This window comes from Momordica charantia, assembly GCF_013281855.1.
Source record: "Momordica charantia cultivar OHB3-1 chromosome 3 unlocalized genomic scaffold, Mcharantia_2.0 BLBB01000003.1, whole genome shotgun sequence".
In the NCBI taxonomy this organism is placed as follows: Eukaryota; Viridiplantae; Streptophyta; class Magnoliopsida; order Cucurbitales; family Cucurbitaceae; genus Momordica; species Momordica charantia.
This window is the reverse complement of record NW_028275161.1, coordinates 14,581,006-14,597,770: the sequence shown is the minus strand read 5'-3', so window position 1 is coordinate 14,597,770 and position 16,765 is coordinate 14,581,006. Positions and strand designations below refer to the sequence as shown.

At 32.9% G+C, this 16,765-nt stretch overlaps 1 protein-coding gene across 1 annotated transcript; it reads left to right on the top strand.

Moving 5' to 3' along the window:
- The first annotated feature begins 10,917 nt into the window (after nt 1-10,917).
- LOC111020483 (uncharacterized) lies at nt 10,918-12,223 on the top strand. Its single transcript, XM_022297167.2, has 2 exons — nt 10,918-11,182; nt 11,249-12,223. The coding sequence occupies exons 1-2, from the start codon at nt 11,129-11,131 to the stop codon at nt 11,861-11,863; spliced, it is 669 nt and encodes a 222-aa protein (XP_022152859.1). The 5' UTR covers nt 10,918-11,128; the 3' UTR covers nt 11,864-12,223.
- The last annotated feature ends 4,542 nt before the right edge of the window (nt 12,224-16,765 follow it).

Below are 16,765 nucleotides of genomic sequence, written 5' to 3'. Positions count from 1 at the left end.
CTTAAATGTAAGATGCAAAATTATACATATCACTAAAGATCCAAAGTTATATGTATTTGTATCTCCATGATACAAAATCATGGATTAGCCACTGCACTCTTACTTATCGATAAGTATTTAAGTTTTATTTTTTAATATATTTAATCCAATAATAAAAAAGACAGAAGAGAGAACATAAGAAAAGAAGAAAAAGAAAAAAAAAAGATTGGCTTCTCGAGAGGGCTCCAAGGCATGATGTGATGTGAAGACCGACCGCCTAAAGAAAAAGATTGTAAAAGCCAAAACAGAATCTCAATCTGTTGTGTGTATATATATATTTTTTAAGAAAATGAAGAAAAAGGGAAAATCCAAATTGTGGAGCCCACACGGTTGGGGCAGTTACGACACAGAAGAGTAGGGCAGGGGATTTTGTTTCTATTCGTTCGACAGGTAGTAGCGGTTAGAGGGCCCCACTGAATGTTGTATAACTTACTTTCTTTCAAATTTCATTTAGCTCCTAATTCTGTATATATATTTATTTTTTAATTTGTATCTGTTGCTCTAATTTTCCTATTTCATGCTACTCTAAGTTGTATACCCTAGGGTTTTTTGAAAGTTTGAATTAATTAGTGTTAGATTGTTGGAACTTGTAATATGTATGTCTTCTTGCTAGTTCACAAAGCCACACCTAGCAGATTAATTAAAGGGTTTATGGTTTAGAGTTTAGTAATCTATTGTGTTGGAAGCAATTTAATCGACTGTCACATATCAACATCACAGACATCACTTGCCAGGATGATCGGGAGAGTCAAATAAGAAGACTCAACGAAGACAAGTTCTTTGAGCTCGACATCCGAAGTTGAGCCGAGCAACATTCTACATACTGGCCGACCTATGTCAGGTACGAGCCGATGTTAAAGAGTAACCGAAAAAGCACAAATGACAGACATGTTCTCTGACACGATAACTCGATCATAAGGTTATCAAAAGTCTTGTCGGGAACTCGCCTCAAGAAATAGAGAGCCCCGCTTCTTAGGTATTGGTGGAGCCAAATCGACACTGGAACGAGTTAGGATCAAGTCGAGATGAGTCGGGATAAAGAGGAATGAAAAACTGTCTAAGAAGTGGAGCTACAAGCCATGGAGGCCGAGGAGGCACACAGTGGTATCATGAAGGTGGGCGCGCAGACTTTTTCGTCCGTAGCACCATGGCACAATTGTAACCATGTTATAAAAGCAACAATTTCGTGTTTTAGGCTTTCTTGAGCTGTTTTGGGAGAAATCTTGTGGCATTTCAAAGGCAATGGCTCGAGATATTGGCAGTAGAGTTGGGTAGATCAAGACTAATGTATTCAAGGTAATTAGATCTTGATTCTTGTGAGTTTTTCATTCTTGTACCTAAGTATATCGTGTTAGAATGCTTAGAAACTAGAGGGCTTTTGTTGGGACCTCTAAAGGGTGAATATTTGGTGGAGATATTTGAGTTCTTGTACTAATCTCATATCATATCAGTAGAACCCGCATATGAGTAGAAGACTGGACATAACCATTGTTGGGTTAACCAGTATAAAATTCTTTGTTTCGTTATTGTTTTAGCCTTTTAATCTCTTATTGTGTTTGATTGACTTTTGGTTTGCTGGATATAACCATGGAAGGAGAAATTGTTAGAGCCTTAATTTCCCAACACATATAAGGTATGCAAACTATATTCTCTCTCGAAGATAGATCGGCTTGTGTACTGACTAGAGCGTTGAAGTGCTAACTCTGTTTTGTAAGTTCTTTGTACTTCAGTGCACGCAATCCGAGCTTTGTGGATCCGAACTTGATCATTTTCATGATCAAGCACATTGAGTTGATTGTTTTTTTTAAATGTTCAAATTTATCCCTTGGTTAATGGATTGAATTGTGAAAAATATAAGAAAAAAATAGTTCAAACTCCTATAGGTTGCATAGGGCACATCACCTGGACAAAATTTCAGATTGAATCTAACCCGAGCATGTAACCAAAGAGTATCTCGGACAGTCCAAGAAACATCTTAATATGGATAGTGTATATAAGTACTCTCAAGGTGAGTAATTCATGTATGGTCCAGGTATAATCCATTTTGAGAAATTTCCTTTCCAAATTTATTTCTCCTCCCTCTCCTTGGAAGAAGAAAAACAATCTTTTCATCTTTATACACTTCTTTCAAGGGAGTGTCACGCATGCAAATCTAGTGGTAAAGATATATAGCAATGAAATTTTTAATTATATCAAATACTAAATGAGGTGTAGGAAAACTTCAAGGGTGTTTGGATGTGTAAGGAATGGAAACAAAGTCTCACATTAGTTATATAAGCGAGTGATCCATGGTATATAAAAGAGGATAATTATCTCCGTTGATATAAAACTTTTTAGGTGAAATCAAAACAAAGTTGTGAAGACTATATCCAAAGAAGACAATATCATACAATTGTGGAAATACTTGAAAGTACAAGGGATACTCTTGTTCTATAGAAAGGAAACAAAAAAGCGTTGCTACTCAAGATGGAATCGAGAACTCGAGGAGACATTGCTTAGAAACTAGATTTGAGCCTCTAGGCACCGCCCTTAGTTATGCGACGTTATCCTAGAGTACCATGGCACTAGTTGAAGCAGAAGGAAAAACTCAAAAACCTAGAGTCATGACATAAATATGTTTTCTTTAGAGAGGGAAAAATCTAAAGTCATTAGGACATCTTTTCTTTTTGAATACCTAAATTACAGGATCTTGAATTTGATGGTTTGGTATTATTCATCACGTGAAGCATATCATCGAGCTTAGAGACCCTCTTTGGTTACGGTCTTGCAGACCGAGTTATGGGAGCATGGGAGCAAGTCCATGGGTTGGTTGCCCTATCAAGGCCATGGCCGTAACTTATTAGATGTACTACTAAAGCATTATTAAGTAGATGCAATAATGCTCAAAGTACATACTCAAATACGTAATTTAATTTAAAACAAATCTATTTGTATTACAAAAAATCCACGAAGAGATATGCTTACGCATTAGATTCACCTACATAGAACAATGGCATATACTTTGGATGTCCAAAAAGTACATCGGTCAAAAAGAAAGATCCCTTCGGTTGTTGGTTATTTCGTGGGTTTGTCTTACTTTTTGAAAAGGACACAATCATTCTCAACTGTCTTAAAAGTAATTCGTTTATCCTTTTTTTTTCCTTAAAAAGGGAAGAAAAAAAACAATGGAATGCCAATGCTTTTCTTTCACAAGGAATGATGAGTACTCTTGATTTACTTTTGCCAAGAATGCTAGCTTGTGTCATAATCAATTGGGATTTGTATCTTTTTTTTCTTTGTTTATATGTTTGGATCAAGGATATGTATGTGTGAAGCACAAGAATCATATTCCAATTTAAGATTTTCAGTTTCTATTCCATTAAATTGAAAATTATCTTATTAATTAAATACTATATCATAATTTTATGTTAACATACTATGTGATTTGTTTTAAAAGAAAGAAATCTATTACCTAGAAGAGATGATGGAGTGACCTTAACGAGAAGAATTAGATATAAATGTTCGTTAGGAATCTAACTAAAAGGAAAAAAGATTCATGGTATGTATATAATGATGTAAAATGATAACATCTCTATTCGTATGAGACTTTTTGGGTGAAATAAAAAATAAATCCATGTAGGCATGGACTCAAATGAACCATATCATACTAATTGTCCTAACAAGTGGTATCAAAGTCTATACTTTAGACTTAGTTGTATCAATCGACTGTGTAACAAAAAAGGTCGGAAGCCTAAAAAAAATGTAGTCACGTTGAGTTGTGGTTTAGCTCTATCAAATATACCATGTGGTTTTTAGAGAAGGTGGATGTTATCCTAGAGATAAGATCAAGTTCTCGGTAACTATTTGAATGGAAACTTAATGGTGATTTGTTCAAGGGAATGATTGGTGGTCAGTTTTTTGAGGGCATAATTATTTAGAATGTGAACATAATCTCACATCAATTAGGAGAAGAAAAAAAACTCGATTATGTATAAATAAAGAACATCTTCATTGATACAAAGTCTTTTAAGGGAAACTAAAAGCAAACTTAACCGAGTTTAGGCTCAAAATGGACAATATCTTATTATTGTCAGTGATCGTTGATTTTCAAGCAAATTCAAGCATTTAATGACATAAAAAATAGACTAATAGGTAAATCTTTCAAAAACTTAACATTTACTCATCTAGTTATTCATTTGTTTATTTTATGATGAAGCCAAAATTGGTATGTTAACTAAGCATTTGAAACAAAAATTAGTGAGCAAAAGTCAGCTCTCCCTAGATAGTGTTAGTAGTAATCAAGTACTTATCGACCTAATTATAGTTAACCCACCAAACATTCTTGGCAACTTGTTTTTTATTTTATTTTAATTATTTACAATTCCATTTCCATTTCCATATCCTCTCTCATTGCCAACCCATATCATGATGATCTCAGGTGCTGCATATACCTTACCTAAAGCCCTTAATTTAATTTGCAAATTAAAACACCATAACGTGGGTCCCTTTGTGGAAAAATGGTCCAACCCTTTTCTTTGGGGGAGGAGAGACTTCTGAATTAAAAATAAAATACTATTTTGATATCTATATTTCAGTTTTGTTTATTTCAATTCACATGCTTTCAATTTTTGTCTATTTTAGTCCATGTACTTCTTAAAACGTTTGTTTTAATCTCTATACTTTAAAAAAACGATTATTTTGTTCTATTCATTTTATTTTTTATCTCACTTTTTTTTATCACAATTTCAACACACAACACTACACTTGTTATATTTCTTGAAATGTTGTCTATGACTTTATATTAAAAATTTTCTATTGTGTATAAAATTTGGGTTAAAATTTTACAACCAACGATCAATATAGTCATTTTTTAAAAATACAAGGACCAAACCAAAATGAATGTTGTAAAAGTATAGAGACTTAAATGAACCAAAGTTAAAAGTAGAGAAACTGAAATAAATCAAATTTTAGGGACCAAAATAATATTTTGCTAATCTTTTTTAGTACAACATGTGGGAATGAGGTATTGAACTCACAATCTCTTAGTTGTAGACATATGGCAATTACTGCTGAGATATGCTCGCTTTGGCAATATTTTGCTAATTAATGGAACTCCTCCGCCAGGATATATTTTGAATCATCTTTTCTTTTACATTTTCACATTTCTCAATGTTGAGGGAAAAATCAAGCAGGACAGGGGTCGAGCACTAAAGGCGACAGCGAGATGGGGGACCACCAACGGTTAGCATCATACATTGTGCATGCATACATATACGTCGCCATCATAACTGTTCGGGGAGACGTCGAGGACTGTAGCCTATAATCTGCGGCTGCAGGGGGACAAACCGACAGGCAGAAGCACCACCCATTGGTTGTCGGGACGTCCACCACCCTCCGTTAGGACCTCGTATAGCTCGACATGCTCCTGCACCTCTAACTACCAATGTTTGTTGGTTGGCCAATCACGCCTATTAAAGAGAAGGATCCTAGGTGACATGTGATCCTCTCCAAAATTCGTCATAAATGCTTAATGTTATCAGGCTAATCCAAAACAAAATGGTCGTAAAGAAAATAGGTTTGATAAATAATCTTTAAACATTATATAGTATGTATAAATGATAAATAGGTCTAAAAAAACCAAAGAATATATACTTAGTAGAAAATGTTTAATTTTGTTCTAACATGAAAAAGACAGAAAAGGAAAAGGAGAAAAAGAAACAAGATGGGCTTCATGTATAATCTTTGGACATTATAGTAAAATTTACATTAAATTTTACACATAATTATAGCATAATGCATGGTTATGTCGGCAAAGGTGGTCGTGCAATTATGATATGTTGTCCTCTCCCTCCTTTATTTGTTCTTTCAGTCGAGCCGCTACAAAGAGTTATCCATCCATTAATGTGAATATTCGGTTGCTTTATAATAATTATAACCTCACTCTCCATTTTCACCCTGAAAAACTCTCTCTCTCTCTCTCTCATGTACATAATTATGTCAATTATGAATTATCCATGTAATTATGATTCTTATCATTTCCATATAACATGCCTAAGATTAAACAAATATATACGGAGTGGAGAGATAAATTATGTTTGAATCTATCTTTTTATCTTGGCCTTTATTATTTTCCCCTCCAAATAGAAACTACTGAATTCCATTTTAAAGGGAAGAATCTCAAATCACTGGCGTTAGTGAATCCTTGGTGATCATCATGATATGTGTTTACATTTGCCCAAGTTGACTTTTAGGGGAAAAAATGGTAACAATTCAGCCCTACTTACCTTAGCTTTTATAGGTTATTAACTCAGCCAAACTGTGATTTTGCGGGGCCAATATTTTACCCTAGGAGTGGAGGGGGAGTGAGATGGAGTTTTTTGGATAAAGTTCGGATGATTAGTCAACTAAACCGAACTCTACTAGTTAAAATATCTATCTCCGATTAAAAAGTTCTGAGTTTGAATTTCCACCCTTAAATATTGTACTAAAAAAGTTCGATGCGTGGGTTTAGTGTACTTCTTTTGAGCGTACTGATGAAGCTCATAACTTGACTAAAACCCTCCCCCGAACACTCTCTAACTAATTAGAAAATATTATTTGTTTGGGTTAAAATACTTGTTTGATCCCTATACTTTCAACTTTTGTTCATTTTGATCCTTATATTTCAAAAATGTTTATTATGGTCCATGCACTTTCAAAATTGGTCTATTTTAGTCACTGTACTTTCCAGAGCCATTCATTTTAATTTGGTTCCTATACTTAAAAAGAAAAGATCCATTTTATTTTTATCTCATTATTTTCTATCACAATTTCAACACGATATACTACACTCAATGAGATGTAATCATAACTTATATTAAAGGGTTTCTATTGTGTATAGGACTTATTTTGAAATTTTGCAAAACAGTGATCAAAATGATCATTTTTTAGAAGTACAGGGACAATAAAAAATATTTTGAGAACAAAACGAATATCTTGAAGATACAGGGGACCAAAATAAACTAAATTAGCTAAAAATACATGGACCAAAATAGTATTTTAACCTCATTGTTTCCACTTTTGACGGGTGAAGAAAAATAACTCAATGGTTTTAGAAGGATATAGAAGAGGCATAATAGGGCATGATCCTGATAAAGAGTGAAGAATAAAGAGAGAGTGAAATGTGTGATTTAATTTTATGCTTCAATTTGGCGCTTCCTAGGAATAGGATTGGTGCACGCATGCCAAGTTTACAAGACAAAGTAAAGTTGTTTGCAAGCATAATGCCAAATATATAATTACACCAAAAATGGGGCACGAGAGGGGTGGTGGGTCGCCCAATTCTAATTCCTCTCCAATTTTTTGTTTTTTTGCTTTTTTTTTCCTTCGTATCGTACCCCCAAAAACTCTCATAAAATATACTTATAGATATAATAGAGTGTAAAATATTATTGAGAATGCGACCAAAGTCTCATGTTGCTTAAATAAAGGGAGGATCATGAACATATATAAGTATTGATAAAATATACTTCTATTGGTACGGGATTTTTTGAGTGAAATCAAAAGTAAAATAGTGAGGGTTATGTCCAAAGCGGACAATATCATACCATTATGAAGATACTTAGCTTGGAGTAGTTGAGGTACCGTCCTTAACATAGAATAAGTAGGTTATGGGTGAGATTAAATTAAAAATAATTTATGTAGACCAACATGACTCAACTAGGCCGTATTACCAATTAAATAGTTATTGAAGGTGCATGTCGTATGAGATTGATATGAGTAGTCAAGTATCAACTTAAAATTAAGAATATGTATAGTCAATTTGATCCTAACTTAGAGGATAAGATATTTATTACCATACTAAAAGTTGATAGTTCAATTTTTATCCAGTAATATTGAACTAAAAAAACATTATGAAGCTATCGGGCCCTAGCCTGACCTAATGAGAGACAAGAAAAACTATTATCTAATAGAGGTATTCAGTGTTTGACCAGGTAAACTTTGAAGGAACTGAACAATTCAATCTCACATGGGAGGTTAAGTTTTTCCAAAAGAATCCTAACATGGTGTGTGATTGTAATTCCTAGAGAATCCTAACATGGTGTGTGACGGTAATTCCTAGGAAGAAAATAAAAAGTATAGTTAATTGGGTAATGGGGGAATTTGATTTTTCTTTTTAATGGTTAAAGTATATGTTTGGTTTTAACCATCACTTGTGTCTATTAGTCTCTTTTACTTAAATAAATAAAAAACAAAAAAAAATTAAAAGTCATAGGCCCTTGAACTTTGTCCCGAAGAGATAGCTTGGGCGATAATTTGAGGCATCAAAAAATAACTTTGAGGGATCGTGTATTTTGTGGGAATTAAAGATTCCCGTGAGACTAGCATTTGGATTCCCTCATTTGTTTTGCAGTAATGTAAGATATTCGGGTATCTCGAGATGTCCGGATATCCTAGGATGCTCATACGGGAGACATCTTACGAGTTTTGAATACCCTTTTGAAACATGGATTTCCAAGTCCACTTTTTACTTTTTTGCCCTTCATTTTTTTCTCCATATATTTTCTTTCATCAATTTTTTTTATTTTTTCCTTAAAAAATTCTTTATTTTTATTTTTAAATTTATAATTAAAATAAATTAATATACTCATCTTCTAATAAATAACTTTATGCTATTAAGTATATTTGTACATTAGATTTACATGTAAAATAGACTACAATTAAATTATATAATATCTCCATTTATTTTTAATATTGTGAAGAAATTACATTATTAATAATATTTATTATCATAAATGTATAATTGTAAAGCAACATTTTTTTTACATCCAAGATATAATGTGATGATAGGATAAATAAATTTCACTCCAGATAACATAAGTTATATAATTGTCCTTTTAAAAAACTATTAAAGTTGAAAATGAAACTTGTATTAAATTAATAATGAATTAATTTGTTTTACAAAATAAGATGTAAAAAATAAAAATATTAAATTAATTTAAATAAATCTATTATATTAAATGAATTTAGAAATTATATAAATATTTGTGTGGGCATCTTTTGAACATTCTATAAATTTAATACATTTCTAAAAAAGCAAAACAAACGTGGTTATCCAAATATTCTCAGATATCCTTAAAAATCTACCTACGAAACAAACGTGGTTATCTGAAGATGCCAGACATCTAAAATTCCGGGCATTTGAAATTTCATGCCTCTTTAGATATCGGTCATCTACATTCTTGAAAAACAAGGTTCAAGTCACATAAGATGCAACTTCCACTGAGCGTTGCGGCTGGAATCGGAGTAGATGGTATTTTTACCTTTGTATGTATCCTATCTCATAGTTAGTTTTAAAACTACGTAGTTTAGTTTTGTTTATCTTTAAAAAATAGAAAAACACATTTTTTCTGGGAAAAAAAATTCCTACGATTTTAGCACATAAATAAAACCATAGAAAGTTCCAACCCGAATATAAAATATGTTTTTCCCCCTTTTCACAAATCCAAGGTTAAATTACATTTTCCCTTTGGCTATTCTTGGGTTCAGGTTAGAGGTTGAAATGTAAAATTAAAAAAGGAAAAAAATAAAACCGAAGTGGTCTGTCACATCATATGATTAGATTTTTACCATAAAAGTATATAATTACCATCAACAAATCCATATTTGAAAAAAGAAAAACAAAGGGAAAAAAAATACAGACCCATAAAAAATTACATTACGTAGTTTTCCAAAAGTAATAAATTTCATTTGCAATAAACACTCATGTTGTTAATTTTAGAGACATTAATTAGGATTGAAAAAAGTGAGATGTCTGAATATTAAGACTATTTTCAACATTTTTCTCTAGAATTAAAGCGAAAGTAATGCTTAACCTTAAACTAACAAGTAAACCAAGAAAAGAAATGATCTAAATACAAATAAAATTCTGATAATTAGTCATATCAACATTTTGCTTTTTGAGTTGGGTATTTATGAAATTTTTGGGGTAATTAAGGTTTAAACCTTTGCAACAACTTTTGTGGCCCAAATTTAAGATTATAGCGTCGGATTAATGAGTTTTAACTATAAAAATTATAAAAAAAAAACGATAAAATAGATTTTGTGTCCTTTAGATTTGAAAATAAATATCTAATTGATTTTAAGTTTCAAAAAGTGTAAGTTTTGTCCCAAACCTTTAAAAAAGTTTTTATATATTTTAAAATATGTCACCTATTTTTCAAATTTTTAAATATAGCAAAATTTTCATTTAAATAAGTAGTATATCAGATAGTCATATCTCTAATATATTAGATATATATCATATATATAGTACACAAACACTCATAATATATTAGATGTATATCATATACATATTGCACAAACTCTCATATCAGTAGTATATCAGATGTATATTACATACATACATCATTAATAAAATATATTACAGAAATATTACAGATGTATATTATTTGGATAAAATTGTCATTTCAAAATTGGACCTCCGTTTTTTTTTTTTTAAATTCTATTTAAACAAGCTAAATGTAGTTGCTATTTTCTAATTTTACTAAATATTTTTGTCATATTTGCAACTGTCCCATTTTTTTCTCTTCTCCTCCCGTTCCTTTCCTCCGTCTTCTTCTTTTCCAATTCTCGGACGACCACTTACACATGGTAAGGTAGAGTGGATCGTACCGTTCAGATCTTGGTTTCCATTTCCTCAAAATAAACGAACCTTAAAAGGTTCACAAGAAGCAAAATAGAAATAGAAATATTATCATAGAATTTGGAGAGAGTTTGTTTAATTCCCACATTGTGGGCAAGAAGAAAATGGAATAATGATAGTATATTAAAAAAGGGTATAGCTTTAGGGTATTGTAGTATAGGATAGGATAATGTAGAAGTAGAAGTAGGTTGAATGTGATTAGATTAGATTAGGTTTTGATGCATCCATCCCGGTTTTGTCGCTGAAATCAGATCCCCAGTTCCCATCATTCCTCTCCAATAACCACACACGAAAACTCCCACAAAATTACCCCAAATTACCCCATCAGCATCCCACTTTTTATTTATAACAACAAATTCCTCAACTTCCATTCCAAATTCCAAAACCCCAAATTCCACAGCTCTCTCTCTTTCTTTCTCTAACTCCATGGATGCCCATCGCAGCCCTGTTTTAACTTGGGCTTATTTCTTGCAAGCCAAGGTCAGTTTTTGCTCAATTCTTGCTCAATTTTTGTGGGTTTTGTTTCTGATGGTTTGTTTTTGGCAGAACATTGACGAATTGAGGCATTCTCTTCTGTGCACCACTGTGGAGCTGGAGCAGACCAGAATTGCGGTTCAGGAGGAGCTGAAGAAGAGGGACGACCAGATTTCACATCTCAAAGATCTGCTTACTCAAGCCATTAGAGAACGCGACGAAGCCAACCAAAAATCTGAAAAACTTCTCCAAAAACTCTTATTTCCTGCTCCTGCTCCTCCTGTCGTCTCTGCAATTTCCACCATTGAAGACGAACCCAGAAGGGGAATCGACTTCTCCTCCTCCGATTGCGAAGAGAGCATCGTCTCCTCTCCGATTCCGGCCGAGATCGCCGCCGACTGGCTCCCGGAAAAGCCACTTCCGGAGAAGGGTAGCCTCTTACAGGCCGTCGTCAAGGCCGGCCCGCTTCTGCAGACCCTCCTCCTCGCCGGACCGCTCCCCCAATGGAGACACCCGCCGCCGCCGCTGGAATCGTTCCAGTTGCCGCCGATTGCAATCCCCCTTCCGCCGCCGCCGCCGCCGCAAGCCCTGCCGTCAACTAATTGTGGGATAGTGAACAAGAAAAGGGCGTGCGAGGAATTGGAGTCTCCAACAGCAACCAAATTGCAGAGGCTTCTGTTCCACTAACTTCCAACAAAACCCAATTGAATTTAATTAAACACCACTGATATAGATCTTGTATAGAAGTTAAATGTTCTTCAAGTTCTAATTAAGAGATAGAGTAAAAGCTTGATCTTGAGGGGGTTTTTTCTTTTTTTTTTCCTTTTTTGGGGGGTCCATGATATATGTGAAATGGGCATTTTATTTTTCTGAAGAATTTGGTGTGATTATAGTGAGTTTTAGAGTGATAGAGTGAGGAATGAGGATTAAAGTTATGTGGGTGTGGAGAGTAGTTAGGGGGGTGGGGAAAGTGTATGGTCCTACATATCAGAATCAGGATCTTCTGCCTGCTGTTGTGCTTGTATATCAAAAAAGAAATTTAGAGGAGGTTTGTTTTGTCTTAATTTAAAATCTCTCCCTCTATTGTTTTTTTTTTATTATTAACCAAAAGAAAAAGAGTATATCTGTCCTATAAATAATTATGGTTTTTAAATTATTTGTCAAGTTTCTTTTTTAGCCAATGCCCTACTTTGATGGCAGTCTAACTTCTATTCATGTTAAACTCTTCTTCCCACTGCGATCCTACTTGTTAAGAACAATTATGTTTTAAGTAGCATAATATTGTCCGTTTTGGACATAATTCTCACAATTTTATTTTTTATTTCATCAAAAAAAGTTTCATGCTAATAGAGATAGTTGTCTCCATCTATATACTCATGATGATCTCATTCCCAACCATATTATTTATAGCGTTTATAGATCTTTAGATAAAACGTTAATTAGCTTCTTTGACATTTAAGAGTTTTTTTAGTAAGGGATGAAAAGTTCCTCAATACTACAAAAATTTCACCTTTTTTCTTCTTTGCAAAGTATAAATTTTGGATTCCCAACATATTTCTTTTAGCTTTCAAACTTATGGGTTCGCAATAAATTTAAAATATAATATTTAGGGGTACATGGCGTGAAGTTAAAGGAGGGGGTTTCCCTCTTGAGAATGGGTTGTGTGAATTTTTTGTGAAGCAGCCAATCTCGAATCTCATCATGGTGAGTTCGACCATGACTTTTGGAAGTGTAAACACTTGTAAAAATACTTTAAAAAAAAAGAAAAAAAATCAAAATCAGGTTAAATAATCGAAAGTAATTCGAAAAATTCTAAAAAAACTTAATAAGTGAAGCGCTTTAACTAAAAAAAAAAGGGAAAGAAATTACATATTTTGCATCTTAAACTATTAGATATTTGTACAGTTTTATGGTGAAAGATTTAAAAATAGAAATTAGCGTAAATTACAATATTTTGGGGTTTGGAGTCCAATTTCACAATAATGAAATAATTAAACAAAGCTATGTTATTCCAATTAAAACGTTATATATATATATATATATATATATATATATATATATTTATTTTTTGAGGCATAAAACATTATAAATTGTTGAATGGAAACATTAATTATTCTCAATTTTTTTCGAAAAAAATTATTCTTCATGTATTATTAACTTTGATTTTGATGTTACATATTACTACTATTCCTAAATTTAAAGGCTTTAAACCATTAATTAGTACTAAATTAAGTCATTTTAAAGATTGGCATTCTTAGTCAAGCTGAACATAACCCAGTGCTAATTGGTACCTATATCTTCCGTTGAATTCGGAGGTTTAAACCCTTGAAAGTTCAAATCTTCTTACTCCCAATTTGTTATAATAAAAAATATTTAACAAAAAATTACAAAATGTATTTCAAATCTGTATTTTATTTGGGGAAAATTTTCTTGTACTACGGGAATTATATGGATACAATATTAAGAAATTATTTATAAAGGCAAAAATACAGTATGAATAAAGGGAGTATGATACTCGTGTAGTACTGAAATCTTTTCCGTTAATTGGGTTCATATTGATTTCAAATCTACAATTCGACGGTCACTAGGGACACGACAACATTGTGGTGTTAATCTCCCAATAGATATCCGATAGTTTAAAAGTTTAAATTTAATTCCTATAATTTGAGTTTAATTTCAGTTTGATTTTTATAGTTTTAAAAGTTTTATTTTGATCTTTATGTTCGATTATCACATAATCATCCCCTAAACTCTTTGTTATCCACTTGAAAAATCCATATTTTTCCTTCCATATTTTACTGAATCCTAAACCCCAATATGGTCAAATAACATAGCTAGTCCAATAGAAAACGACAGTGCCTTTGTTACCATGTTAAGAAAAAAAATGTTGACCTAATTAGTTATTTTAAATTACATAAATCAATATATCACAAAAAATTTGTGTAATTTAAATAAACTATAAAAAAAAAAATTGAAATAAAAACCTGAATATAGCTCAATGAGTAAAGACATATATATCTAACTAGAAAATCGTAAATTCGAATCTCTCTATCCTATATGTTGTATTAAAAAGGAAAATTGAAATAAGTTGAAAATATGAAGAGTAAATTAAAAATTTTATAACTATATAGTGACCAAATTTGTAATTTACCTTGGAATGTTAGGGGTGAAGCATAATTTGGTTGTGGTGAGGTTTCGGCCGGAGTCCACACGGCAGAGAGGTGGCCAAAAGCTGGCTTTATTAATTAATTTATTTACGAGTCTATTTGACTATAATTTTTTTTCTCTGAAAAATTTTAATAAGTTGAAATAAATATACATGTGAATGAATAATGATTGGTTTATTTTGGAGGGAGACGTGTTCGGAAATCTTGAAACTGCCCCGTTTCCGCGGGGAATGCTTCCTCTAAACCCTCCAACTTTTTTTTGCCCAAATTTTATACTATAAAAAGTTGGTCAATTGCCCTACAACCTAAAGTTTTCTTCTTAATGGAAGTAAGATTTGTGACATGTCAATATCATCTTATTTGAGATTGACTTTCTTGATGGAGAGATCTCTAATGGCCCATTTGTTTTCATGATTAAGATGGATTTGGGCTCATTGCTAATGTGAGATTGCGTTTTAGGAGGCTGATAGTGTTGAAATTTGATCTCTTTACACAGATACTTTTTGAGTTCGACATTTGTGTTGATGCAAGATTTGGTGGGGGCTTGTACGTTGAATGCTCCGACGAACACAACTGATCACACAAGAGATGTGGATAAAAATGTAGTGCTAAGTCCAACACACTCGGATGCCTAAATCAGAAAGAGAGAGTTTAGTTAAGAATAACAAAAAGTAGGGTGGTAAAACATACCTCAAGCCTCAAGTCTTTCCCTCAAGTTGGGTCGAGTGAGGCTGCCTCAATCGAGTCTGGTTGGTTAGACTTAATCAGGTTAGGTATTGTTTGGTGATAGCGCACTATGTGAGCTAATATTTTCAAGAGAATTATAATTGGATTATTTGTAGTCATTCTGTTATTGATGATTGAAAAATTGATGCACATTAGACATATTTTGCAGTAATGAATTATTGGAAGAAAACGAGATGTAATTGGATCAAATGAGAAAAATAAGAGTAATAGTGACTGAAGAGGAATACACAACAAGGATTTGATCCCATGACCAAGCTGAATATAGCATTGACACGCTGTCTATAGCGTCTCCACTCTACGAACTTAAAGCATCCTCGCATAAAACTCGTTGTGGCATCTCAATCCTGTTTATAGTATCTCAATCCTATGTAGAGTTTGAATGCTATTTAGAGTGTCTCAACTATGTGGCCTATAGCATCTCAACTCGATTTACAACGTCTCAATTTTCTTATAATAAGAATTGTTTGTTTGCGCTGTTGGGGAGGAATTTTAGAGAGGTAATTAGGAAGTTTGCAATTTTGGTCAATTTGGAGAGCAAAGAGATCATTAGAGAGTAGAGGAAAGAGATTTTCAAGACTCAGGATCATGGAGATCGCTTCAGGGACGAACGATTAATAATGTCGAACTTAGTTTTTCTCCCTTTCCTTGCATATTGAAAATTTGTTATGAAATTTACATGAAAGTTTGTTGTTTTACTTTGAATAGGAGTAGATAAATTTCTTGTCTTAGGAAATGATGTAGCCACTGACTTTAAAGATTAATTATTGCTTAGTTCTCCTGATGGATTGATTTTAAATGTTCTATTTTGTGTTTCTCCATACTTCATGTCTTTAATCTAGTGATGTGGTTTAGAATTAGAACTGGGATGCTTGACTAAATAAAGATGGTTAAGATCGAGATATTTATAGAAGTTTTTTAGAAGTTTTTTAGAGGTCATTAAAAGCCTTGTTTCATTTAGTTTTGAGTAATTTAAGTAATTGGTTTGTGGATTAAATAGGTGAAATCAATTCCGTGGGACCTTTCTTCATATTGATTTTTAGTATGTTATTATTTGCTTGGATTTAGACCTTCATTCGGATTTCAATCTCTAAATAAAATTTAGTGATTCTATATATAGTACTCGAGTAAGCTAGAAACTTAATCTAGAGGAGATGGTACTCGATATCCACTTACCATTTTTACTTGCAGTGTAGCAATATTCTTTGCTACATTTGGTCAGGTGGTTTGACTTTGGTCGAGTCAAGTGTCATCTAGGTCGAGTGTAGGGATGTTTACAGGTTGGGTTAGGTCAGGTTTGGGAAGTTTTTTGGGCCAATTCTAAATTTTGAATTCATCAAATTAGGGAGCCAAGGGAACCAAACACAATAGCAACCCAACCCAACTAAAAAATTTCAGGTTAAGTCAAGTTGAGTAACCGGGTTGAGAGAGGTAAGAGAAAGTGAGATTGAGAAAGACCGAGGTCAGAGTTCAAAGAGATGAGAATCATGAGAGGTGACAACGTGAGATCGATGAGAGATGTGAGGCGATGAAATCGTGAGAGGAGAGGAGGAGAAGAGGCAAGAATCTAAATCGGAACGGCGCAAATCAGTGGAAGAAAACAAGAGAAAATGCGTATAGTTTCTTTTGATTTCGTCATTTTTTCAAATAATTCCATTTTCCACTTTAACCCATTTCC